Genomic DNA, 27,883 nt, shown 5'->3' on the forward strand with positions numbered 1-27,883 from the left:
ACGAAAGAACATCGCGGTGCGTGCCCTGTGTCCCCGCTGAACTGCTGCGCCTCTCCTCCCAAGTTCGGTCAGAAGCTGGAGCAGTCAAATGAGAGACTGTGTGCGCCCCGGGGAGATAAAATACCTCTGCTTGCTTCCTCCTCGTTGGGACTCCTGGCGGACTCTTGGGTTGTATCGATTCCTCGATTGTTGTAAGGCTGCAAGCAGCCGGTTTGCCAGTAAAACCCAAAGTCACTTGGTGCTGCAGGGCTCGCTCTTCTGCACGTCTGGCTGTGCAGTAAACATTGTTGAAAATCTTTTTGCCACGAAAAAGATGAGCAGCCACGCGGGGAACACAGAACAAACAGCCGTTTATTTCAAGGGTCCTGGTATGGCGAATGCATTTCGGCTATCTTGCCTTCCTCAGCGCCTTGTCCCTTAACAGCCTGCTTCCCAGTTACCTCCCGTTGTCTGTTTAAAGGCACTGTATTCCCTCCCCCTTGCAGTCTGCACAGCCAATCAGAGTCCGTGTTGAATTTCCGGGACTCCAAATCCCAACATGCAACAGTCTTGGGCATGTCAGGTAGCCGGTGTGGGGGAGTAGAGTCCATGTCATATCGTGCCCCATCAGGTAGGTGGGTTGGCTGACGGACGAAAGAACATTGCGGTGCGTGCCCTGTGTCCCCGCTGAACTGCTGCGCCTCTCCTCCCAAGTTCGGTCAGAAGCTGGAGCAGTCAAATGAGAGACTGTGTGCGCCCCGGGGAGATAAAATACCTCTGCTTGCTTCCTCCTCGTTGGGACTCCTGGCGGACTCTTGGGTTGTATCGATTCCTCGATTGTTGTAAGGCTGCAAGCAGCCGGTTTGCCAGTAAAACCCAAAGTCACTTGGTGCTGCAGGGCTCGCTCTTCTGCACGTCTGGCTGTGCAGTAAACATTGTTGAAAATCTTTTTGCCACGAAAAAGATGAGCAGCCACGCGGGGAACACAGAACAAACAGCCGTTTATTTCAAGGGTCCTGGTATGGCGAATGCATTTCGGCTATCTTGCCTTCCTCAGCGCCTTGTCCCTTAACAGCCTGCTTCCCAGTTACCTCCCGTTGTCTGTTTAAAGGCACTGTATTCCCTCCCCCTTGCAGTCTGCACAGCCAATCAGAGTCCGTGTTGAATTTCCGGGACTCCAAATCCCAACATGCAACAGTCTTGGGCATGTCAGGTAGCCGGTGTGGGGGAGTAGAGTCCATGTCATATCGTGCCCCATCAGGTAGGTGGGTTGGCTGACGGATTATATATATATAAATATAGAGCAGATTTTCTGCATTTTCCGTTTCACGCATGAATGTAAAGCGTGTAGCAGCATTTGCCCAACAGAACGTCAGCAGTACCGAGAGCGGCAAAATGGGGGGGAACGAGCACGGAGGTTGCTGAATGAATACAATAATACAAGCAACCATTCCTGTCACTAATACCCATTAACAGGGGCAAAAAACGGCAAAATGTTTTGTGATACAGAACGAATGAACGCGGCAAAGGATATGTTCAAACGCAAAGGAGCATCTACACAAGCGGCGAGTAAAACGATCACGTCTGCAGAAACAACACAGGATCGTAAATTAAAAGACACCTTTATTAAGCTGGAAAAACTGCACGAGCGCGGAGTGCGCAAGTGGTGGGAGGCTACAAGCCTAACTAATTACATCGAGGAAAAGAGAGTACCGAGGGGGCTGAGAGTGCACACGGTACCCTCATATGAACACCCGGACCCCCAACTGCTTACAGACTGGTTCGACCACACAGCATCCTACTGCGAGGGTACATTGAAAATTCTAGTTAAATATGCCTGGAGCGATAGGGGGAAAGTGTTGGAAGAAATTGACACCATCAATGAGGAGCTAGAGAAGGAAACTGATAAGGGGATAAAAACAACCATATCTCAAATGAGAGACCAGATGAAAGCGAGATTGGCGAAATATGAACAAAAGATCAGAATGCGCAAACAAGAGAAATATGAGCGCGACGCCAATGACTACGCAACTGGACGCGTCTTAACATATGCAAAAAGGTTTGATGCACCCCGTAAAGCTCTTCAGAAGAGAACCATGACAGCAACAATGAGCAGTATACCGGAGACTGAACCTGCCACGTCAGAATCAGACCTGACTGAGAACGAGTCAGGAGATGAGCAACGGAGGCAGAACGACTTGGATTCACAGGATGCGGCACATAATGTACAAGAAGCCCTACCAAAGAAGACCCCTTTTCAGGAGGAATACGAGATAATCAAGAGTACCTGGCTAAGGGGCGGAAAAAACAAACCACCAGATGTGGATGCAAATACAGATGCAGATGCGGATGTACCTGCAACAGCAACATCAACAGGAGGAGGAGGACGAGGAGGGCAGGCGGCGGGAAAAGGAGGCAGAGGAAGCACAAGGACCTCCCGATGGACGAGCCGTCAGACGAACAAGAAACAATAACTGTGAACCCTGAGGATAACACCGACCAAGCCAGCTTAACTGTAGTGAACTTAACACCTAAAAAATTGACGGAAGCAGAATTGGAAGTTTTAAGTCTGGGTCTCACTTTCTGTCCCACAAATGACCTCGAGTATACCCAAACAAGGATCGACCTGTTTCGATTCACTAGAAAGCTGAAGCTACATAAACATTTCAAGCTGCGCCCACATCTAAAAAACACCAAGAAGGGCTCTAAAATGAGTGAGATGGATATACTCCGCGCTAGAGACTTGCCAGCGATCGAGGCATTGGAGGATTTACGATTGAATCAAGATTCCGACCAACAACAGGAACACCTAACTATCGCACAGCGGGCTGCCCTCCAAGGGGTCGAACAAGAAAGAGAGGAAAGCTCCTTCAAACCGGCGTCGCCTTTTGTACCCCAAACATCCTGGGACGCGATAGATGTCTTTACGGAGGCAATGAAAAGAGACCTGACCACTTACAGAAAATCACAACCGTCAATTTCAACAAATAATATCACTGAATGTCAACGCCAAGCATTGAAGGGCCTGATCAGCGATGAAACCATAGTGATCAAGCCCTCGGACAAGGGGGGTAACATGGTTCTTATGAGTAGAGACCTGTACAGAACTGAAGCTTTGAGGCAACTTGCGGACTAAAATTTCTACAAGGAGTATACGAATGCTGTATACCAAACGAGCATTACTAGATATGACGCTCTAGTACAAAAATGGTACAATCATAATATGCTCGGGAAGGACGAAAATCTCTTTCTCAGGAACCACACCCCCATGTTACCAACTTTTTACCATCTCCCCAAACTTCATAAAGACATAGAAAACCCTCCAGGCCGCCCAATAATCTCATCTATTGGCAGCCTGACCGAGAACATGTCACGTTTCGTGGATAATACACTGTTTCCCTTAGTAATCAAGTTGAAATCCTATATAAGGGACACGAAAGATCCAGCAATTAACATGGGACTCTGGATACCTGCTAATGGTCTTAGACATTACTAGTCTTTATACGCGAATTGACCATAGGCAGGGTCTCGTAGCTATTAAGCATGCTCTGGGCCAACGGCAAATGAAATACGCATGCCATAACGAAATGATCCTGGAGTTTATAGAATTCTGCTTAACCAACAACATATTCCTCTTCGAGGACCAACTGTACATACAAACATCAGGGACGGCGATGGGTACCTTCTTCGCTCCCAGCTACGCGAACCTTTTCGTTGGCTGGTGGGAGGAGCAGGTACCCAGGAGCTGCACAGCAGGCACAGATACAGGGCATGTAAAATGTTGGTATCGTTACATTGACGATTTGTTTATTGTTTGGGATGGAGGTATGAACTCAGCGGAAGAATTTATTAAAATTCTTAACAACAATGATCTCAGTCTGCACTTCTCAGGCTCGGTTAGTCCGGTGAGAGCGGAGTACCTAGACCTGGAGGTGTACATTGAGAACAACTTGATGCATACAACACTGCACAGAAAGGACACTGCTGGCAACTCGACTCTGTTTGCCAGCAGTAGCCATCCCACCCAACTCAAGAACAGCATTCCCTACGGAGAGCTGCTAAGAATCCGCAGGAACTGCTCTAAGGATTCCGATTTTGAGGCGGCAGCAGCAGAATGTGTTAGCAGATTTTCCATGAGGGGGTATGGTAACACTTTACTCAAAAATACCCTCAAGAAAGTGAGGAAGATGAAAAGATCTGAACTCTTGGCAATTAACGACCCTGTAACGGGGAGGAACAGGAAATCAAACAAGAAAGATGGTAAATTCAGACTCATCACTCCATACTCTAGGGGAGCCGGGGATCTGAAAGCCATGTTGAACAAAAATTGGCACATTTTGAAAACAGACAATGTACTTGCAGATGACCTACCCGCTCATCCGTTAATTACTTTCAGCAGGGCTAGGTCACTCAGTGACATGCTTGTCTCCAGTCACCTAGAGAAACAGATACCCAAAACTAATTCCCTGAGGCGGATGGCGGGCTTCTACCCTTGCGGCCACTGCAAGGCCTGTAGTGGCAGCAAACGGGTATTATCTTTTGATATACCTGACACCGGTAAGAAAGTGCCTATCAAGCACTTTATTACGTGCAGCTCCCAGTTTGTGGTCTACTGTTTAGTCTGCCCGTGTGGCTTACGCTACATAGGCAGTACTATCAAGGAACTCAAACTGAGGATCCTGGAGCACCAACGGGCAATCGAGAAAGTAGACACCTCATATCCGGTTGCCCGGCATTTTGCGGAAGAACACAGCAAAGACCGCAAACTACTCCGATTCTTTGGATTGGACATTGTTCCGCCCAATGTAAGAGGAGGAGACAGACTAAGGAGACTCCGCAGACTTGAGTCCAGATACATTATAGATCTTTCCACGAAACATCCGGGCGGACTCAATAGCGGGGAGGAATTAGCATGTCATCTGGGGAAGTGAAAGTGTAGGAGGTAGAGTATATTTCCCTCTTTTTGGGAAGTCCGGTACATTAGCTGCCAGTCCAATCACAACAAGTACATTCCTCTGACAGCACTTCAATTGTACCATTATTGCACTGAACGCATTGCCTGAATATGTTTTCCCAATATGTTCTCTATGACACTTTGCCATATTACTTAAATCCTGATCCTGTTCCCGACCGAGATTCCCGAATTTTGAAAGTCTGAATTTTTGAAAACTTGAAACTTTGAATTTTGACTATAAATTTCTTTTCTTTTTCAAGTAAAATATCAACTGAGACTCTCATCTGCAGATGATGATAGGTTACCATAGGTGTGGAAATATGTAAATATGTAGATCGCAATTTTTGCATATATATGTATAGGAGCAGCTAACGTAAATCATGACAGATTGTGTGAGGCTCACTTTGACTAGTACGACTACCTACTTACATACCCACCGGATGGGGCCTCTTCTTTGCGTTTTTAATTCTCTTTGATTCTTTTGATTCCTTTGTGTGTATATATTCCCTGTACAGATTTTTTCCTTTGCTGACTTACTAATCTGTAAGAGCACCCTTCTGTCCAGCATTCCATGGAACAATAGCTCTCACTGTTCATGCTGAATTCGGATAATGAACTATGAATGACTTTCACATGAAGGGTACCAACACTTTTACAATGTGTCTAGTGACTTTTGCTGAGATTTGCACTGTTTGTTTGTAAGTTCACTTGTAAATAAGGCATTGTACTTAATAACATGGGACACTAGCCGATCCACGGCTCTATTTTTCAAACGTGAGAATAATCACCATGTATTAGATAAACTCCCTACTTGTAAAGAACACCCTTCCAATATGGTGCCCACAGCGGCCACAATAGGGTGTAGTCCTATGTTTATGTCAATGTCTTAAACTTTGTTTATTTCAATGGGTTGCATGATACTGACCAGTGACACACTGACGAAGGCTCACGCCGAAACGCGTCTGTGCTTACCCGTTCCCCCTGATTAAAGTTTTCTTGCTTGACTCTTGGACTGCGAGTGCTGCATCCTTCCTGTGCAACTAGGAGGAGTTTTGAGCGTCAATATATAAATATATATATAAAAAAAATGGTTTGTGAGCTAGGTATGGAAATCACAATGTACAATGCACATCAAACACTTCATTTTTTTTCTTTTTTTAAGCCCAAACTAAATTGGACAGCAGCTTGTACGGGGACACTACCCTCTGGAATTGTTTGATTTTTATAATGAAAAAAATATATTTTCTAGAGAGCAGCTGTCTATAAAGTTTTTATGTAAGATCATCTTTGTTAAAAAACAATACAGCACTTTACCAGAATCGTTGCGGAGGTATGACGACATTGCTGGAATTAGGCAAGACTGGCTCAGCAGTTCTTGTAGAACAGAAGGGAGAGCACTGCTGTTTTGTCCTCTACCATCGCTAGATTGTGATTCACCATGCGAAGTGCAGCCTGATGCATTGATGTAACTTGCAAGAACCTGTAACATCACAAGTACTGGGCTCAGTTCAATCAAAGATAAATAGTCTGTCTGGAAAATTAAGTTGCTTATACATAGTTGCAGTTACTTTCAATGTAAAAGAAAAGCTATTTACCTCCAATTCTGATGAATACTCCATTTCCTTTGAGGATAACCTATTTTTTAAATATCGAAAATGAGCAAAAAAAGGTTGGCCTGAAAATATTTTAATAGCTCAGCCGCTGACACAAAGGCAGACACCTATGTGCCATGCAATCACGAGACAGCATTACACCTTTGCTCAATTCCTCAAATACTTATCACTTGAGTAGACATGGGACATTCAGTCAGAGTAGCAGAGTTCCGTGAAATAATCTGCCTTAGAAATACAGTGTCCAGAACCTTGACAGCAACTGATCAGGAATCGAACTCCACAGCTTAAACGTTTGCGAAGGGAACAGACAGTTGGCCAGGTTTCAGACAAATAGAAAATAAACAAGCATTTGCAATGCAATAGGTCTTGCAATAGGTCTCGCATTAGGAAAGTTTGAGGTATTGGTATTGTAAATGACAATTTTTTATTTATGTGTTGGTTTTGAAAATAGCGAAATTAATAGCTTTGTCATTTACAATGCCAATAGTTTTAACTTTCGCAAACGTGACACCTATAGCATTTGTAATGCAATATGTGTTGTATTTACATGACTTAGATGTATTAATACAACAAATACCAATGGCTTTTATTTTTTAAAATAATTAATACTTAAATAAAAGTTATTGTAATTTATAATGGCAATAGCTTAAACTTTTGTAAATAACTTTTGGGAAGATTATGTTCAGTGTACTTTATTGTGATGAAAATCCAAGAACAGAAGTGACATATTAACATCTTTTTGTGACATTTGTAATAAAGCTTGAAACATTGAGAGAACATATTAGAACCAGTTGTTGTTGAATGGTTGCACAGAGTGATGCTGTGGCCTTCAGTGGTGCTGAGTGATGCTGTGGCCTTCAGTGGTGCTGAGTGATGCTGTGGCCTTCAGTGGTCCGGAGTGATGCTGTGGCATTCAGTGGTGCTGAGTGATGCTGTGGCATTCAGTGGTGCTGAGTGATGCTGCGGCATTCAGTGGTGCTGAGTGATGCTGCGGCATTCAGTGGTGCTGAGTGATGCTGCGGCATTCAGTGGTGCTGAGTGATGCTGCGGCATTCAGTGGTGCTGAGTGATGCTGCGGCATTCAGTGGTGCTGAGTGATGCTGAGACATTCAGTGGTGCTGAGTGATGCTGTGGCATTCAGTGGTGCTGTGGCGTTGAGTGGTGCTGAGTGATGCTGTGGCGTTGAGTGGTGCTGTGGCGTTGAGTGGTGCTGAGTGATGCTGTGGCGTTGAGTGGTGCTGTAGCATTGAGTGGTGCTGTGGCGTTGTGGGGTGCTGTGGCAATTAGTGGTGCCGAGTGATTCTGTGGCATTGAGTGGTGCTGTGGCGTTGAGGGGAGCTGTGGCGTTGAGGGGTGCTGTGGCGTTGAGGGGTGCTGTGGCGTTGAGGGGTGCTGTAACGTTGAGGGATGCTGTGGCGTTGAGGGGTGCTGTGGCGTTGAGTGGTGCTGTGGCGTTGTGGCGTTGAGTGGTGCTGTGGCGTTGAGTGGTGCTGTGGCGTTGAGTGGTGCTGTGGCGTTGAGTGATGCGGTTGCGTTGAGTGATGCGGTTGCGTTGAGTGATGCGGTTGCGTTGAGTGATGCGGTTGCGTTGAGTGATGCGGTTGCGTTGAGTGATGCGGTTGCGTTGAGTGATGCGGTTGCGTTGAGTGATGCGGTTGCGTTGAGTGATGCGGTTGCGTTGAGTGATGCGGTTGCGTTGAGTGATGCGGTTGCGTTGAGTGATGCGGTTGCGTTGAGGGATGCGGTTGCGTTGAGGGATGCGGTTGCGTTGAGGGATGCGGTTGCGTTGAGGGATGCGGTTGCGTTGAGGGATGCGGTTGCGTTGAGGGATGCGGTTGCGTTGAGGGATGCTGTTGCGTTGAGGGATGCTGTTGCGTTGAGGGATGCTGTTGCGTTGAGGGATGCTGTTGCGTTGAGGGATGCTGTTGCGTTGAGGGATGCTGTTGCGTTGAGGGATGCTGTTGCGTTGAGGGATGCTGTTGCGTTGAGGGATGCTGTTGCATTGAGGGATGCTGTTGCGTTGAGGGATGCTGTTGCGTTGAGGGATGCTGTTGCGCTGAGTGATGCTGTTGCGCTGAGTGATGCTGTGGCGCTGAGTGGTGCTGTGGCGCTGAGTGGTGCTGTGGCGCTGTGGCGTCGAGTGGTGCTGTGGCGTCGAGTGGTGCTGTGGCGTCGAGTGGTGCTGTGGTGTTGAGTGGTGCTGTGGCGATGAGTGGTGCTGTGGCGATGAGTGGTGCTGTGGCATTGAGTGGTGCTGTGGCATTGAGTGGTGCTGTGGCATTGAGGGGTTGTGTTGGGTGGTGGAGTTTGGGGTGGAGTTGGAGGGTGGAGTTTGAGTTGGAGGGTGGAGTTGGAGGGTGGAGTTGGAGGGTGAGGGTGGAGGGTGGATTTGGAAGGTGGATTTGGATGTAGGATTTGGATTTGGATGGTGTAGTTGGATGGTGGAGTTGGATGGTGGAGTTGGATGGTGGAGTTCAAGGGTGGAGTTCAAGGGTGGAGTTGAAAACAGCAGCATGTCTTATTAACAAGACTGAGAGACAGCGGAAGATTAATGAGAGAGAGGGCTGTGAAGAGGGAGAGAGAAAGGGCGAGTGAGAGAAAAATCAGAGGTAAATTAAGCACACTCGATTAAGAAGCAGCAGGCCAAGGGAAGATAAGTGGGCATTAATGAGAGGCCACGGGCTTGGAGGGAGAGGATATGGGAGGGGGGGGAAGGAGGGAGAGTAAACATAAGCGAGTGTGTGAGGGTGAGTAAATGAAAGGAGAGAAGAAGAGAGCGCGAGAGAGAGGGGGGAGAGACAGGAGGCGAGAGAAAGAGAGAGGGGGAGTGATAGGGATCAAAGCGCTAGTGGCAAAGGTGACCTGCAGAGCGCGTGATTGTCTGTATGTGACACAAATGGTGGTGTGCGAAGCGTCCTTTTAAGTCGGGTGGGGGGGGCGGCGGAGCAGGGGAGTGAGCGATTGGAAGGGAAGGAGCATGGTGGTGTGCGAGGCGGATGTCTAGTTGGGGTGATGGTGTGCAAATAAACATCGTGAATTGCAAATCTTGTCAAGGCCGAACAGAGCAGCTCAATCATTTAAAGATGGTTGCTGCAAACCTGACTGAAGGGTGGTTGCTGTCTGTGTGGTGGTCGAAGGACAGGCTTGTTGTGTGCTGCTCTTTCCTGGTTGCTGGTGCACTGAACAGCATTGATGCAGCAGCTTCATGTTAAATACATTAATCACTGCATTGTTTTTTTTCAGTCTTGTTCCAAAATACATTTTAAAAAACAGAGCCCTGTGTGTTTTTCTTTGGTGCAGTTCCTATGTGATGTATCATATAGATGCATGAGTCTTGTTATATAAAAAGATGAGTGATTTGTTTACTAAATTAAGTGACACTTCGTATCTCTTATTAGCTTTCCGTGACAATTTTACGTAAATGCTGTGTGCAGTCCTCATTAAAACATGAGCAGCAGGACTGCTCCAACTTCGTTGTGGAAGTGGGCACTTGAAAAGCACTCGGCATTGCTTTGGGGTGGTGGGGGGAGTGGGCAGGGGAACAGCACCCTTTGATGTCTGGTGCTGTGAGAGACAGCATATGGGGTGTGAGTGAGGCCAAGCTCGCGCCTGGCGAAGCGTCACGCTTCAGTAGACAGCATGCATTGGGAGGAATCCGGCTTGGAATCCTCTTGGTCATAGAGTTTGTTTCAACGATAATAGTTCAGAGCTATAAATAGCTCGACCTAAACAGTAATAACAGTGACCTGCCCTTATATTCACTTTCCCCTGTCTCTGCACATGCTTACATCGCATTGTCTAGTTAGAACGTTGCGTTCACGTCTGTGCATCCAGTTAACTAGCGCATGTGTGACTATGGAATGTTGCGATGCAACCTTTTAGTGGTACGTGTGATGCCTCAGTTCCCCCTCCTCAGTCTGCTGCAACTCATGTAAGAGGGCATCCCAATGTATCCCCACGGGGTCTTGACGCAGACCCAATGTTTCCTCATGCCTGATGGCGAAGCTCTCTGCTTTTGCCCAGGCGAGCAACGAATGATGCCTTGCTCGTGCATGCGGTGGATCCGCTGCTTTCCATCTTTTAGTCAGGAGTCGTTTAGCAACCACCATCCCCAGATCTAGGAACCGAGGTATCACCTTAGTAATGGGTCTCCTACTAAATTGGTGCAGCAGGTATATTGACCAATCAAAAGGCAACTCGCGGCCTGTGTATGTGTGTAACATTGTAGCCACTGTGTTCCAGTAAGCACCTATCCAGGGACAGCTCCATGACATATGTATCAGTTCAGCTCCTAGTTCAGCACATCTCGGGCATTTCACATCTGCACGGTGAAAATATTGGTTGATCATGGCAGGTGTGAGGTAGGCCCTGTGGATAATGTATAATTGAATTTGCCTAAACCGCATATTTCTGGGGATGTGTATCAGGCTCTCTAGTATCCGTGCCTATTCCTTATCTAACAGCTGCCGTCCCAGGTTTAACTCTCACTTGCGTCGGAGGGGATCAAGGCTGAGTGCCGCATGAGTCCTAAGGGAGGCGGCAAACCAGCAGATACGGTGCCTGCCACGTCCCATGACATGTAGGTACTGCATGGTAAGATGTGTGCGCAGTTCAGTAGTCATGTCCCCCCATCTGGCTGTTAACGTGGTTATCAATGAGTGATGTGTAAGGAATTGCCCCGGCGGAAACCCCTCATCGTTCACCAGAGACGTATACGGTATGAGTGTTCCATCACGGTACAAGTCCCCTAGTGCCGGGGTATCTCCTTCCAGCCACTCTATGATCCGTTGTGCAGTGAGTACTGTAAGCCCACTAGGAGACCCCTCCAGTGGGATCGCTGGCCCATAGAGGGTGACGCCTCTGGTGATACATAGGCATCTGCGGAAGCATTTGTATGTCACCGCAATTAGCAACCGCTTTGGCGTTCTTGACCTGGTGGCAGAGTGAAAAAGCCTAACAATCTGTTCCAGCAAGAGGGGTGGTGGTGTGGTAGCAGTGTCAGAGCAATTCCTATCTGCAAACCAGGGTTGTTTTAGAAAATTAGTTATTGGTCATAAAATTACTGGCCTGTTCCTTGTTAAATGTTTCCTAATCCCATAGAGAGATGGTTTCTGAAGATAACTTACCAATGATTATATGTATTCAGATTTCACTTTATTAATATGCTTCTTGGATATATGAGCTGTCACTTTCCGGCAAAAGCACAATTGTGTCAAACAGTGGCTGCGCTAAAATGTTCTGTGATCCTTTAATGCTCCAGCTGTGCCAAAGCCCAGAACAGCAGAGTGACCTGAAGCACATGGATGAACAATTACATCAAACAAATGGAGCATGTGGAAAGCTCTAGTGGGTGCCTGGTGTTAGCAAAGGGTGAAATCCATCCACCCTGGCACTCACCTTGCGCCGTCATCTGTGCTAGTCTGCACAGGTGCCTACGAAGTGGAAGCAGCTCTGAAGCTATGCCTTCTCTAAATGCCTGATGAAGTGAAACATTGCTCGTATTTGTCCAAGGTCATGCCAGAGAAAAAACGCGTACTGTCTTGGGGTTCTCTCCACCTCATGACAGAGGCCATGGAAGCCACTGTGCAGATATCCTGGGCTGTGATGATATCAGTAAGAAAAGAAGGTACAGCCTTTCACTATGGTCTTGAGACCGCACAAAATAAAGAAAGCACTCACTGGACAGGAATGCTGAAGACTCACTGAAATATGTTCTCTGACAATGGCCTCAGTGGGGGCCTCCATGTGTGTTAATTTGCAAGCCCAATTGCAAGGCTGCAAACAGAAGCAACATTGAAATATGAAACAATCCATACAACCAATACAATTTGTAATGGGGGACACTGGGAATCGATTCTCTGTGCCCTAGGTCATTTCCAACCTCTAGTCCTACTTCTATGTCTGAGGCCATCCCAGAATTTGCTTCTGAAGATCTGGTCACCAGGTCTACTGGGGCAGTCTGAGACACCTCTTTCTGCTGTATTGTGGTAGTATATGAGGAGTTTGAAAACTTATCTTTCACCTAGTTGGTTATTTCGAATTAATATATATTTTCCTACGGTCAACTCTTCCAATCTTGGTTAAAGGTGCAGACTCCAGCAGCCTTTTCGCGGCCCCTTATCAGTGACTATAAGAACAAGTACCACCCTATTGTTGTTTATAAAACTCCCTGCCAGTATCCACAGGGAACAGAGCACCCTATCTGTGTTTAGAAAGCTCACCACCAGTACTGTTATGGGCTACAGATCACACTGTCAGTATCATAGCTCTCTTCTACAAGTGCCTAAGGTGATATAGGTGAGCCTGTGACAACAGAGCTCCCTAACAATCACCTTAACAATTACAACTCACAGGGGTTTATTTACAAGCCCCTTGCGCCGCCTGTGCCTCATGTTTAATATGGAAACAGTGACTGACTGGCGGCGCAAGGGGCTTGTAAATAAGACCCACAGTCTTTATTTTCGGAGTTCACCTATTAATGGATATGGAAGACCTAGAATATCCCTAGAAAGGCATCTTTACGTGTCTGCCCTTTTATTAATAATGGTGCAGCAAAAACCCATCAAAGACTTTATTGTGACCTCTGATCACTTCTGGCACCAGTCTCTCTAGTGACAAAAACTCCAGGCTGAAGTTTATTGGAAAGGGTTAAACTCTACCAATAGGAAAAGTGATACAGAATGCACCACATGAATCTAATTAAATCCTCTCTGATTTCATCCTGTATTCAGAACCACCCTACTCTGGGACACATGCCACCCTCAGTGGATAGGCCAGGATCAAATGGGCAGCATCTGGACTTCATGGACTCCTTCCAGATGCGTATTGAAGGCAGTGTAATACCCCAACCTGCAATCACCTCAAGAGGACCTCACGCCTCAGTGGTTCTCTTACCAGCTTCAAACTCAAAGAAATTCCAAAGGCATGGAGTTTGCAGTCTGTATTATGCACAAAGGTCCATAAGCATATCTTGTATGTATTTAGATCGATAGCACCAACCTAGACAGAGGGAAGCAGAGTGCAGCACAGGATCAAAGGCACGCAGTCACAGACTGATGGGAGAGGCTGTGGGGTTGCAGCAGGATTGCACTGTTACAGCATTGCTGGAGGTGCATTGCCAAATCTTTCCTAATTTGGAGAACCTTTGGGGCGGTCCTGAGTGAATACTGAGATGTCCTCAATCTTGGGGCATAGTTGGACTACTCCAGTCCAGTTAACTTCCAGCAAGTGGTGGGTGCTAGGAATGCAGATTAATGCAAGTTCAAACAAAAATGTGCTTAAAGCTTCAAACTATTAAAAGTAATATTATACTACCATTCCACAACTACAAGGCCTAGGAGGCTGCTGCATATGTGTACTTTTTACCAGCAGACAGCAGGTTCAGTCACAATAACTTATCTTAGAGGGTTCGCTTGGCAAACACGTGTACTCTGCAGGACACCGGTTATACCGCGTACATGACAAGCTTGCTTGTTAGCCTTTTGATCATGAAAACAAGTACATCTGAATATCAATATAAAATAATAAAAATTGTTTCACAAATAGGGCAGTAGAACTCATGCCTATAGTAACATGCTAACTGGCCCAGGAACACTACTCTACTCCCTAAAATAAAGAAATGGGACAGTCCACTTTTAACGGACTGCATTTCTAAACAGGAAAATTGGAGAAAAAAATTGCACACAAACTGGCAAGTGTAGCTCTGAAAGTCAGGTCTTACAGACGAGGGCTACCTGCGGCATGTGACCCTCTAAATATACAAGCCCTGGGGCCCAGGCTGAGCGTATTTCATGCACCTGTCTAGAAAATCATAAAATACTTGTAGCGATGTCTCATGCTGCCTTTAACCTCTTTTTAATTTACAGAATCCTGCTACAACCAAGGAAACAAGAAATACTCTAGTATAGGCCCATGTTCGCCCAGTACATCAAAACTCTTTTGACTTTGTCGGCCCCTGAATTTCAAAGCAGCTGTTGGTAAAATAAGTAAAGAATAGCGCATTTTTTGAACTTAAGTTAGGGGAGAGCACACCTCAAATTTTTCGAAGCCGACTCTTGTTACAGAGCTATCAGTATGTTAATGAGTCTAAATCGATCTCTTTGTTTGCGCCTTCCGAGGCATGGAGACACACTGAAGGCTGGAAAGCTACTGACGCCAAGTAATCCTCCCCCACAATGAACACAAACTAGCGCCCAGCAATCCACATTTGAGTGAGACGGGCTCTTCCCTTACAAATTGCTGTGGTTTAGCCCATTTGTAATTATTATTTTTATATAAAAAATATTTTCGATTGTGTGTTTAAGCAGATGCTCATAGAAGCATGGCCCGCAACTTATACCAATGGCAGCACATGTTTCTATCTAGCCAAATATTACTTTACCAAATAAAATATTTAGTTTCGTACTACGTTCTATGGAGACCTGCATATTCAGTGACTTAACAAAAAGAGAAATGTGCACTCTCTAATATAGAATGCTGTGTTAAGAAAACCATTAAAATGAGCAAAAACCTTTGATTGGTGGCATGCAACCATTTAATGGCAAGTAATTCACAAGTCTTTAAAATATTGTCTAAGAACATTAAAGCCGTGGCTCCTTCCATACAGGTTGTCACCTGTCATAAAATGATTCGCTCCCACTAAAGTTTTAGCTGGCTTGGGAGCCGGCACCTACTTTCTCTCAACAGACTTCAATCCAGAGAAAGAAAGAAGAAAACACAAAAGGGGAGCAAAAAGTATAAACCGAAAGATAGAAACAAGCAGCAGATGGCGAGGAAAGACCAAACAAGCTCTTGGCATTGCTGTGGGGAGGGGGGGAGAAGAAATGCGAGACACGGCCTGGCGGCCGTGAAGTGTGAAGCAGTGGGCGGGGTAGGAGAAATGGGAGACACAGCCTGGTGGCTGTGAAGTGTGAAGCAGTGGGCAGGGGAGCCCTTTGAAGTGAAGCTCTCGGAGGCAGGCGGCTCGGGAGCAAGGGAAAAGCGCGTGCTTGTGTTCACGTGAACTGTCGGAAATCCGCCCGATGGTTTGAGAACTTATTTTGCCCACTAAAATTCTCCCTTATCCATTCCTTGCAGAATGAGATAGGCGAGCCCTAAAAATAAAGCAATCTTACCTGCTGGTCGCTAGCCGCCGCTTCTTCTCTGACGCAGAAAGCACCCAGGCTCCCAAACTCCCCTAGCCAATCACAACGCTGCCTTACAACAGTGTTGTGATTGGTCTGAGCCAGCCACGGACTCTGCAGGTAAGAGTGGTGTCGCAGGGGGGTGTATGCGTGTGTGCGTGCTTTTGACAGATGACGATGATGAAAACGTACATCTATTCAATTTTCCCTGTCCCCCTCCAAATCCAGCCCCGGATTACCTGCCCGGGCTCAGCTGGTCTGAGTGCCATGGCTTAGCGCTCCGAGAGGGACTGGGAGGCTGGGCATGTTCTCCATCCAGACAGTGCAATACAGCCGGTGGAGAACAAGCAAAGAGTGCATGATTGTTTGGCTGGCCCAAGGCAGCCGGCCAAACCGTCATGTGCACTTACGAGTGTGCACACCACGACTTCCCTCGGCCCCTGCTCCTAAGCAGTAATGGATAAATAAAATGATAATAAGGTTCCGTTACTATCATTTTATTTTTCCTCTGCAGGACCAATGGTTTGTGAAAATATGACTTTAGGTATATTTGTTTTATAGAACCAAAGATACATTGTTGTAGTCAAATATGTTCTGCAATATCACTGTTTTATAACGTAAAAAGTGGACATAGTGCATTTTTCAATCAGTACAATTTTATCCTATGGGAGGAAACACAATCAGCAATATGCAGTTAAGTAAACTGTTTACGATACTGAGCTTTTGGATAAACAATTAGTACCAGGCAAGGTTCAGGTAAGTGACCTCACAGCACCACCAGTGGCACTGGGGCGGCCAGGTGCAGAAGTCAAACTCTGGTTCTGGTGCCACCATTATTGAATGAAGAACGGGGGCAATCGAAGTGGTACTACTTGCAGGTAAGAACAACAGCTTGGTAAGCCTGTCTCTGGGGGTTAAGGTAAGGACTGGGAGGGAGGGGGGAGGGGAGGGGGGGGAGCACAAGGCACCACCACACTTACACTCTTAGCTGAATACAGCATCGGAAGCAGAATACGAACAAATGGAGAATCTTAGAATCAGAAAAAGGCTGCAGGCTCAGGCCAGGAGGCTGGATGACAGAAACCTACAACTGCACAGGTAAGTTGGAGTGTGCTGGAGCTTCAGGATACCTTTGGTAGATCTCCCCAAGGTCCAGGGGCTCCAGGTGTAGGGGTGTCTTTTGGCTTCGGTAGTCAGCTTACCAGTGTGGTTGCGGTTGGAGGAGGGGGGGGGGGGGGGTCGTCATGCAGAGGCTGCATGCGTCAACTTGGGGTCCGGCAGGGGTCAACCCTCGAGACTCTAGAGCAGGATCACCGAGTAACCTTTTTTGGACCAGTAGGTCTCTTGGACTCGGGCCGTGGCTTCTGGTGCAGAGGTGATCGACTTCGCGATTCCACAGGCAAAGCTTTTGTCTTTACACTTGGTCTTCTGTTGGACAGGCATACTGTATGTGAGAAGTTGGCCTGGTATAATTTGTTCACTAGTCTAGTGAACACCTTGCACCAGTCCAAACAACCCTTATGGTGATGGTTGTAAAGTCAACCTTATAGACCAGCTATCCTAGAGGTAGCATGGACAGAACAGTCTTAGGCTAAAAGACTCTTGAGGGCGTGTAAAGCCAGCTGTTTTACCATATGTAACCCCTTGAATACCAAATGAAAGGACACCACACAGGATATATATAAAATATATATGTATTTATTCACTAACACACTCCTCTGAACTCTTTATGAGGTCAGAGGCAAAAGCACATAACAAGTTACTCTCAGAAATACATTAAATAGCACAATTTATAGTTGGGCCCTAGGAGCGCATAAAACCATACACTAAGTAAGTGGTATAAGAACCAAGACTTGTGAAAGGAAAAGGCCTAGGGCATCGCTGGGGCTACACTATCTGACCCTTAGGTTAGGAGTAGGAGGCTCACAGGCGGCTCGTGCAGTGTCAGTACACTCATGCTAGAGTCAATAGAAAGTCAATGGGTACTTAAAAGGTAAGTAAATGGAGATTTAGGACACTTCCGGTCTAACTAGGAAGATACAACTAACACAACTAGACACTAGGATAGTCACTCCCTACAGGAGCACCAAAGTACTCGCGTTACCTCACCCACAGGCTGCGGGTACAAAGGTGTCAAAGTGTGTCGGGCTTTCTCGTTGTTTCCTATGGAGCCTTGGAAGAAGATGCTGCAGGCGACCAGGAGGAAGATGTCCGGGTGGATCCAAGGGTGGATCGGAGTTGAAGAAGACCTGAAAGCAGAGGGGACAGAGTCTAGGTCACTAGTCAGCGACCGGGTGGAACCAGGAAGGAACCAGACGTTGTCGAAGAGCAATCAGGTGCTGTTGTGAAGCTGGTCTTTGCAGCCACGCGGACCAGGAGGCGTCAAGGACGACCAGGTGCTGGAGAGGAGCTGTCCCACGAAGGTTCTCGCAGATGGAGGGGTCGACTTCAAGATCAGGGCCAACAAGCCTAAGCAAAGGCAACCCACGCAGGATGCACAAAAGGCTTCTGGTGCAGACCAGGAGGGTCTTCGGTACTTCACCTTTTCAGGGAAGCAAGGGCCAGTCTGGAGCAACCAGACCAGCGATGGATTTTCAAAAGGATCGTCGCAACAGGACTACTAGCCAACGGGCCAGCAACCGGACAACGCTTTGAGCAGAACACAAGCAGAAGGGCCTCACGCAGATCTCGTGGAGTGTGGAGGGCTGGTCTTTGGTGCAGGTGGAGCTCGGTGTCGGTGTGTCTCAGTCCCCAGTGCACAGCTTCGAGGAGGCCTCAGGAGCTGCGCTGTTAGCAAGTTGCAGGTTTTCCAAGATGTCCGGTCCCACGTGTCCCAACACCTTCCACGGTGCTCAGCTGTGCTAGAGTCGTGCAGTGGGGTCAGAGAGGTCTGGGAGTCTGGATATTGTCAGGCTCTGTGCTCGGGTTCCGGCGGGAACGGGGACAAAGCAAGCCGTCAAGTTGCTGGATGGTGCCTGGTTGCCCAGGGTGGTCACTCCTTGACCACAAGGGAGAGTCTTCAGCTCAGGTGAATGTCGAAGGGTCCAGAGTTTCGTTTCAAGTCGATTTCAGGATCAATCTAAAATCTCCTGGGTCAGCTCCTACCTTTATACAACTAAAGGGGGCTGGTTTACTCACTAGGTCCATCCTATGGGTGGGACCAGGAAGGGGGGTGGTTACACCCCTTTCCTTTGTCCAGTTTCGCGCCAGAGCTGGGGCTGGAGTGCCCCAGCAACCGGTTTGAACTGGGGTATGCATGGAGCACCTAGTCTGCTCCAGGCAGTGTCTGTTTCTACAATGAAAAGCACTAGATAGAAGGTTATCAGCTTGCGCTCTATTGTCAATAGTACTAAATAGAATTATTAGAGCTGCTACTAAGGATAATAAGGACGTCTATCTATCGTCATGAATAATGTAGTAAACCACATTAACAAAATGATGTACAATATATCCCGAGCAGAATCAACTTGTATACAAAACAACTATTGAATAACACCTTAGCTGCGTGTAAATATCCCTCCCCAGTGCTGCGCTGTCCATTGGAACTAGTGCTGAATTGACGTCCAATGGACGTGCGCAGCACTGGGGAGGTAGCGCTTGTGACGACCGTTGGCCGTCAGCAGCGCTTAAGAGGTTATAATATCGTATTCCAAAATAGGTGTCAGTCTTCTTCTTTAATGTTCTTTTACAGCATCTCTTTGGCGTATATATGGACATTAAAAGATGGCGCGGTGCTAGACGCCATTCTCGTCCTGCCATCGTGATTTACAACATCAGAAATAACATTGGTATGAGCATTGCGAGAGCCGTTATCCCCTCTAAACCCTCTAACTGTAAAATTGATTGTTCTATTTGTTTTGGAACAAGTTTTTATCACTCACGATAATTTGGAAATATTTAATATTTGTTGAAAAGATTGTTCGTTAAAATAACTAAACATGCCCGTACTAGAGTACGATAAATTAGAGCGAGTAGGGCTAATTGAATAATGTTTTCGGTAACTACTTGATAAACACTTCAATGTACTTTAGCGCTGGGGTTTTAATATTAATATCCCCTTTTTTGTGAAATAAGATATGGAAGTGGGAGTGTTAATGTCACTCCGAGGTCGTGTTACACTCCATATAGTAAAATCTTTTTTGTGATTTGTCTGCTGTACAGCTTATATACAGCGCCGCTTGGAACAGACAGCTAGTGGTGACGCCAGCTTCACAAATAAACAGACTGGTGAGCTTTGACTTCAGGTTCTCATACTTTTTGTACGCATTGTGAGTCATTTAGGGTTTGGAGGCATCTAGAACTTATCCTTTTGATTAGTATTTGGTTGGATATGCTTTCATAAAATTCGTTTCTTGTTCACTTCAATTCACTTTAATTCTGGTCTTTTTGCTCAGGGTCTTTTGAGTCTTTTTTGCACTTCTTCTCCTCATAATCAAAGTAGGACTTTCTGGTTTTTATTTGGTGGTGAATTCACACTGGGGTGTTGTTCTAATCTATTACACTGATACATAAGTGAAAAACTCACTCTGAATGCTCCTGTCATTGGTAATAACAATGCTATGACGAGGTTCGGATTAAAACTTGTCTTCTCTGAATTGCTTCTAAATATGTATTAATTGACATATTTAGCTTGTAATTGTTGTCTCTGTTATACATTCTAGCCCTGATGAAGTCTAAATGCATAAACTGCTGTAAATAGACGAAACACGTGTTGGCTAGCAATCCAAAGAGATGCTGTAAAAGAACGTTAAAGAAGAAGACATGTAGGAGAGTAGGGTCTGCAATCCTATGATCACCCAGATTTTTTGCTTTTGTTTCACTGGTTTACGACTTTCTCTGGCTGTGGGCCTGCTAATCAGACCCACAGCCTTAATGTTCTCTCACTAAATTGACACGTGTACCGTAGGTGCATTTACCAATTGGTACTGGGCCACCTTATCAGACCCTGTAACTCAGGGCATAGGTGTACCCAGGGCCTACCAGGGGCTGAAGCATGTATTATGCCACCCCTGGCTGGCCATCTAAATCTGACACAACTGGCTGCACGACAGCTGGGGCAAGGTGGTGTAATCACCCTTTGCTTTAGATATAGTATACCTATATCTAACCCTAAAATGGACACACAGATTCCTATCAGTCACTCCTATGGCAGGCCTTGACAATCCTGCAGGCAGAGTGCTTGGAATCGTGTGAGATGGTGCTCTGGCATGAGCTGAGCCCGTTTGCAGCTTGCGGAACCAAGTCCTAATAGCTGTTCCATGATAACGCATACCATATACTCTTAAGTGCATTATAATCCTCGCGGTTAAATGCTATCTTTGGTATCGCTTTATCAAAACATGTCGAGTAAGGTGTCATACGAATTGGAATACTAACCCCTCGCCAATTCTGGCGACGGGGTTAGCATTCCACCCTTCTAGAGGGACACGACATGCATGTAACTGTGAACCCCGGTTAAAGTTAACTCAAGCCTCAGCATCACAAAATGGATGCTGCCACCACAGACACAAGTCTGACCCCCTGCAGCTGGGAGTCCTTCCAGCGAGGGGAGCTTGGACAAAGGGTTTCCTGTCAGGGGCGGTGCTAGCACCATCCCAGACAGGGTTTTGTGTATCCTGGGTAGGCAGGGCTTTACAGGAAGGTGACTGCAAGTGGCACCCCGGTGCTCACTACGCATCTGCCGGCTAGAACCAGTTCCAGGGGCACACCAGCCCCTGAGCTGGGGAAAGTCCGGCATGGGAGAGGGGTGTAACCACCCCCCTTCCTGGTCCCAGCCCTAGGGCAGGACCTAGTCGCGTACCCACCCCTTTCTTTAGGATAAAGGCAGGAGCGGGGACCCTTCCAAATTAGATCATCTTTGAATCAAGAAACTACTTTCTACGAAAGGAACTCTCGACTTCTTCTCAAGATTTCTCCCTTGTGGCTAAGGAGTAGTCACCCTGCACCCGCAGGCACCATCTAAGAACACTGCGGTTTGCTGCACGTCCTTCCTCCGGAATCCGACCGACCAGCACGACGAGACCCGGCTTCCCTGGCACCTCTGACCTCTACCTACCTCTACAGCTAAGCTGGGAACCGTAGGTGAGACGAGACCTCGAGGGACCGGCCATCATCAGAACTGCACGACTTCTCTCCAGCATGACCGCCGAGGGATCCTCTGGTGAGTGCTTTGGGGTCCGAGAAGCCCCGACCCTGAGCAGCTCCAGCACCGAAGTCCAGCCCCCCAGCATCCACGAGATCTGCGTGGGGCCCTTCTGCTTTGTGGCTGCTCACCGCGTTGTCTGGCTACTAGCCCGCTGGCCTGTGGCCTTCCCGACGACGACCGACGACATCACCACTGCTGGTCTGGTTGCTCCAGACTGGCCCTTGCTCCCTTCCAAAAGAGGAGCACCCCGGACCCTCCTGGTCCACTCCAGACGCCATTTTAGGTCCACCGCGTGGGCTTGAATTTGCCAAGACTTGTTGCCCCAATCCTGGGTCCAGCGACGTCGACAGCATCAACCATCGTGGGACAGCTTGCACCTCCATCCTGGTCGCCGACAACGCCTCCTGGTCCGTGAGACTGCAGAGCCCAGCGTCGCCCACTCACCTGGTCGAGGTGACTCCATCTGGTGCCATCCTGGTGCCCATCTAATCACTGGCTAGTGATTCAGAACTTGGTCCCCTCTGCTTACAGGTGTCTTCCATCTCCGATCCAGGCTTGGATCCATCCGAATCTCTTCACTGGTCGCCTGCCAGCAACTTCTTCTTTCAGGCTCCATAGACTGCAACGAGGATTCCCGACGTCTTTCCAGACCTATGCATCCGCAGCCCCTGGGCTAGGTAACTTCTGGATTTCGGTGCCCCAGCATAGCCTCACTATCCAAGGGTCCAGATCCTTTTTCGTTTCAGCTCTACCTAGTCGGATTCGTCCGATATCACTAACTTTGTAAATTCTAGCATCCATAGACTTTGTCCCGCATCCCGCGTGAGAGTGCACACTCTGCACCCGAGTCCCCTAGGCCTCCTGCTAGTAATCTGAAGGTTCAGTAGTCCAGTCCTAGCGATTCCAAAGCCTATTAGTACAGTACTTACCTGCTAGTAATTTCGCATTCCACTTTTGTAGTATATGGTTTTCCGTGCCCCTCGGGCATTTGTGTAAATTGTGCAACTTAAAGTATTTTCGTATGAGTTTTGTTGTGTGCTTAGTACCCTGTCCTCATAAAGAGTACAGGGCTGTTGTGATCTAAATAAATACACTGTTTATTTTCATAACACTTGTGTGGTGTCCTTTCACTTGGTGTTCAAGGGGTATATGTGATGGTATAACAGCTGGCTTAACACGCCCTCTAGAGTTTAGCCCGAAGACTGCTCGTATCCACGCTACTAGGATAGCTGGTCTATAAGGTTGACTTACAACCAATCATCAATAAGGGTTGTTTGGACTGATACATAGTGATCACTAGAATAGTGAGCACTGCATATCAAGCCAACTTCTCACAACTGACACCTATTTTGGAATACGATATTTTATTCAATAGTTGTTTTGTATACAAGTTGATTCTGCTCGGGATATAGTGTCTGTTTCTATTCAGCCCTCCCTGTCCCAATACACATCCTCCTGTCTGGGGTGGTGCTCGCACCTCCCCAAGCAGGAAACCTATTGTCCAAACCTCCGTGACTGGAAGGACTCCCAGCAGCAGGAGGTCGGACTTGTGTCTGTGGCAGCAGCATCCATTTTATGATGCTGGGGTTCTGGTTAACTTAAACCGGGTACAGTAGTTTCAACATGTCTTCTCCCTCTAGAAGGGTGGAATGCTACCCCCGTCGCCACAATTGGCGAGGGGGTAGTATTCCAAAGCGTATGACACCTTACACGACATGTTTGGATAAAGCCAAACCAAAGTTAGCATTAACCGCAAGGGTTATAATGCACTTAAGACTATATGGTATGGCAATATCGATGAACAGATATAAGGACATGGTTCCGAAAGCTGCAGACAGGCTCAGCTCATGCTAGAGCACCATCTCACACATAACCAAGCACTCTGCCTCCAGGATTGTTAAGGCCTGCCATAGGAGTGACTTATAGGTTACTATGTGTCTATATGTAAGTAGGTATAGGAATACTACACCTAAGCAAGGGGTGATTACACGACCTTGCCCCAGCTGAGTGATTAGCCAGCTGTGCCAATTTAGGTGGCCAGCCAGGGGTGGTATAATATATGCTGCAGCCCCTGGTAGGCCTTGGGTGCACCTATGCCCTGGGTACCTATGGTACACTTATACAGGGACTCACAAGGGTGACCCAATATCCAATTTGGTATGTACCTACAGTACATGGAGTCCATTTTACAGAGAGAGCAGATAGCCTGGGGTCCTGATTAGCAGGATCCCAGGCCAACTAAGTCGAAAACCACCTAAAAACACTAGGCAAAAAGTTGGGGCAACCATAGTCAGGTATCCACCTTCCTACACTGTACACGGAGATCATGCGTTTTTTTTAAGGCAGGCAGTTCTCCCAGGGTTCTGGAGGTTGCTGGGCTGCAGACGAGTCGCTCTTCTGTAGAACGGTCTTTAAGGGCTGCAGACAGGACGGTAGGGCTGGGGCCAAGTCAGTTGGTGTCTTCAGTCTTCGCTGCTGCACGACTCTCCTTTGTCCTCTTCTTCGTACGTCGTTGGTAATCTCAGGATAAAGGCTCCGGGGTGCCCCTAAATACTCAATTTAGGGGCTTTACATGGGTTAGGAATCAGTAATCAAAGGGCTATCTACCTTTAGAGTGACTACACCCTTTGTATGTCCACACCCTCTGGGTAGGGGGCATACCCCTAACACTATTGGCTATAATCTTCATTAATAATATGGAGGAATTTCAAAGGAGGGGGTCACTTCAGCTCAGGGCACCTTAGGGGTGGGCTTGGCCGAGGGGACACACCTCTCTTGTTTACTAATGTTCCAGCTGACCTTGCCGCCAAAAGAAAGGTTGGTCAAGGGGACGGGCATCTCCACTAGCTGGAGATGCCATGGTCAGCATAACAAAGGGCAGGAAGCCTCTGAGGCTCACCACCATTGTATGCTGTTCCTGCTTGGGGGTAGGTGTGAAACGCCCGATTACAGCGGAGCGGGATGTGTCCTGCTCCACTGTAATCAGGCGTTGTAGCATGCTGGGGGTGGGGGGTATTCGGCCACCCCAACGGGGACCCAATAATGAAGCATGTCACCAACTAGTGGTGAGTGAGGGTCCTTCATAAAAAAGAAAGATTTTTCCTTCCCTCCTGCGAAATACTTGGGATATTAGTTCCCTTGGGAGGTGTCCTCCTCAAAGGGGTTTTTTTTGGTTCCTTAAGGGGAGATAGAGATAAAGTACTTCATGCTTGTGCATGTGGGTGTGTGTATGATGTTTTGTGCACACATTTATACGTACAGTATAGAGACACAAAAAGATACCACAATATATATATATTCTTTTGAGCACATTTTGTTTAATTAGCTTTTCACTTAGTCACTCCTCTGTTGGTGTACCATCCCCATCATCGCCACAGTAATGTTTAGGAGGTAAATTTCAATCTGGATTGGTACCAAAAAAATTTGATGGAACTGAAGACAGCTCTGTGGTAGTGGCTATATATTGTCAGAATCAGGCTGTACAGAAACCGGGTGCGCTGGTGTGGATTCAGAGATTGGCCTCGGTCGTGGTCAAGATGGATTTGGTTTGGACATTGGAGTTGGTGTGGATCCCGAGGTAGGTTCAAGGGGCTCAGTCGACGAGAGGACCAAATGCAAGTAGCAACCTGAATTGAGGCCTCTGTGGATCCTTGGGTCAGAGGGAGGTGAAGAGTACAACTAATTGCATAATGGCCTATTTAAATGCCTCAATCTGTTGTGATGCAGCTGATGGCCCAGGAAACTATGGGGGCAACCGGATCAGCTGCAGAATCTGCTCCTCGGCGGGGGACTGGGAGACCGAGGACTGCAATTATTGCGACTTCTCTGGCAGAGAGTGGCAGTACAGGGATACTTTTTGCTTGGCCTTCTTGTGCTTCAAGTTTGACTTACCATAAGATATGGACCGCAATGACAATCTGTTACAGAAACGCCCCCAAGAACAAGAAGGGGTTAGTGCCCTTGACTGAGTAAGACTTCATTGACTTCTTTCAGTGCTCAGCGGTGCACGGTTTCACTTCCTATACCCGGACCGCCTTCAGTTTCATAAGGGCACACTCTTTGCAAGTCTTGGAGCCATGCCCCAAACACCTGATGCATAGATCAAGGGGGATCTGTCGCAGACATCAGTTTGCAACAGTCCCTAAAAAGTTTAAAGGTTGTAGATTTAGGGATGTACATAGTTCGCTTTTGCACTGAATTACAATTTTTTCAGATAAAACTCGTGAAATTTTGAGGAAAAAGAGGAAGAGAGCTCTAGATCCACGTATGAAGTTTCAGGAAAAAAGGAACGGACGTCGACATGCAGAAGTGGCGCTTATATGTGGGGCATCATTACTTACGGGGTAAAATAAAGTCTACACAGAGCTGCCCAGCGCCACGTACCGGCACACAGGAGCTATGCTTTTTAAAATCTTTGCGGTCTAGTCTGGTGCCTGGGATTATTGTAAATGTGAAGAATCTGAAATTAGAAGTATCGATCAGAAATGTAGGGGTCCAAATAAAAGGTATACTGCAAGAAATGCTAAGGATCTTGATAATTTACTTTCAGAGATTAAATTATAACAATGGCTTGTTGTAGAATTGGCATATCTACTCAAATAACGCTATTTAGGTTTCTTGAGTACTGTGTATCGTCCTGAGAGAGAATCACTGAGGAGTAAATACTGACACCCAGAGAGAGTGAGAGGCACCGGACCCAGCAAGCCCATGATAACTTATTCCCCTTCCCTCTCCTTCCTTTGCCAAAAAATGTGCAGGGGACATGAAGGCCCTGTGCAAAGAATGAGTTGAGAAGGATGCCACAGGAGGTCTGACTTGAATAGGGAAAAGTGGAAACATACAGAATCTTTCTTTCTCTCTTCCTTGCACACTAATTGATCATGATCTAGATAATGTTTACAGTTTGCCCTGGGTACTGTTGTACAATGTACACAAGCAAATGGCAGGACAAAGAACTCGGCTGCACCGGTGAATGGAATAAAGTGAAGATCGTCTTTAATTCTAAATGGAGTCTTGTGCTACAGAGACCGAATTAGTTCCTAAAATACTTGGACATTTATCATGGGGATTTGATTTGTTGGCAGAAGATATATGCACAAGACAGAAGCAGAAAAAATATATCAAACCATAGTGGATATAGCCAGTTATCCGTTTCCTGGAAATTCGAGCAGATGCCAAGGATGGATGGATTTTTAATAAGCCTAGTAATCAGCTAGGAAATGTTTAAGCTATTTCTGATTTATGGTCCAGATGTTGGCAATCCAGGTTGCTATAATCAGTTTGTTGCCTATTGCCTGGTGACCAGTTAATTTTACTGCTGTGATGGACAGTATATCAGAAAAATCCTTGAGACACTCATATGCCAGGATTAAATGGCTTACCTTCCCTTAGACCTTGGTTAAGTTGAATTGGAGTTGGCAGTTAAGGACACAACCCTAAATGGCAGAAGGTGATTTGAGATCTATTTTTTTTAACTAGGCAGTTTCCAAAGGTTTTTATCGAGTTATTTTAAACAATTTATACCCCATCTCAACAGATATGGTATGGGACACTTATACTGCCTTCACTAAAGGGCAGGTATTAGAAATGCTGTATAGATCAGTGCAAAACAAAGTGGAATGCATAATTTATTAAATGAACGAGAAGCAACTTGAGGCTAGTATTCCAATAGGGGAATAAAAAGTTATTTTAGTTTTGAAATTAAGAGCAGAACAATGTAGGAACTTTACAATAGTAGTAAAAAATCACAAACATATATATACCATCTAATAACACAGACTATTTGATTAGCCTTTTAGAGTTAATGTACGAGTTACTTACCTTCGGTAAAGATGTATCTGGTAGAGACGAATCTACCTGCAGATTCCTTAATGTAGAATTACCCCCAGGCGTTAGACTGGATCCAGAAAACTTTTCTGCCACAGCATCCCTGGCACCGGGGGAACAGCACCACGTGACTTCGCCCTGCTGTCGTCTGTGTTTGTGACATCAGCGAGGATACATAAGTCCCACCCCAGCGCGCCTACGTCAGTTTTCTTTGGAGAATTTTTCCGCGCCACAACAGAAGCCA

General features: G+C 46.7%; 1 protein-coding gene across 6 annotated transcripts in view; it reads right to left on the reverse strand.

The window, feature by feature from the left end:
- Nucleotides 1-27,883, reverse strand: part of BIRC6 (baculoviral IAP repeat containing 6) — a 2,386,688-nt gene that overhangs the window by 400,030 nt on the left and 1,958,775 nt on the right. For all 6 annotated transcript variants that reach the window (XM_086926902.1, XM_086926900.1, XM_086926901.1 and 3 more), the window contains one exon: nucleotides 6,248-6,413. In XM_086926902.1, the coding sequence (XP_086783028.1) occupies nucleotides 6,248-6,413 (166 nt within the window). The remainder of the gene's footprint in view (nucleotides 1-6,247; nucleotides 6,414-27,883) is intronic.

The sequence above is a fragment of the Lissotriton vulgaris genome, chromosome 6 (genome assembly GCF_964263255.1).
Source record: "Lissotriton vulgaris chromosome 6, aLisVul1.2, whole genome shotgun sequence".
NCBI lineage: Eukaryota > Metazoa > Chordata > Amphibia > Caudata > Salamandridae > Lissotriton > Lissotriton vulgaris.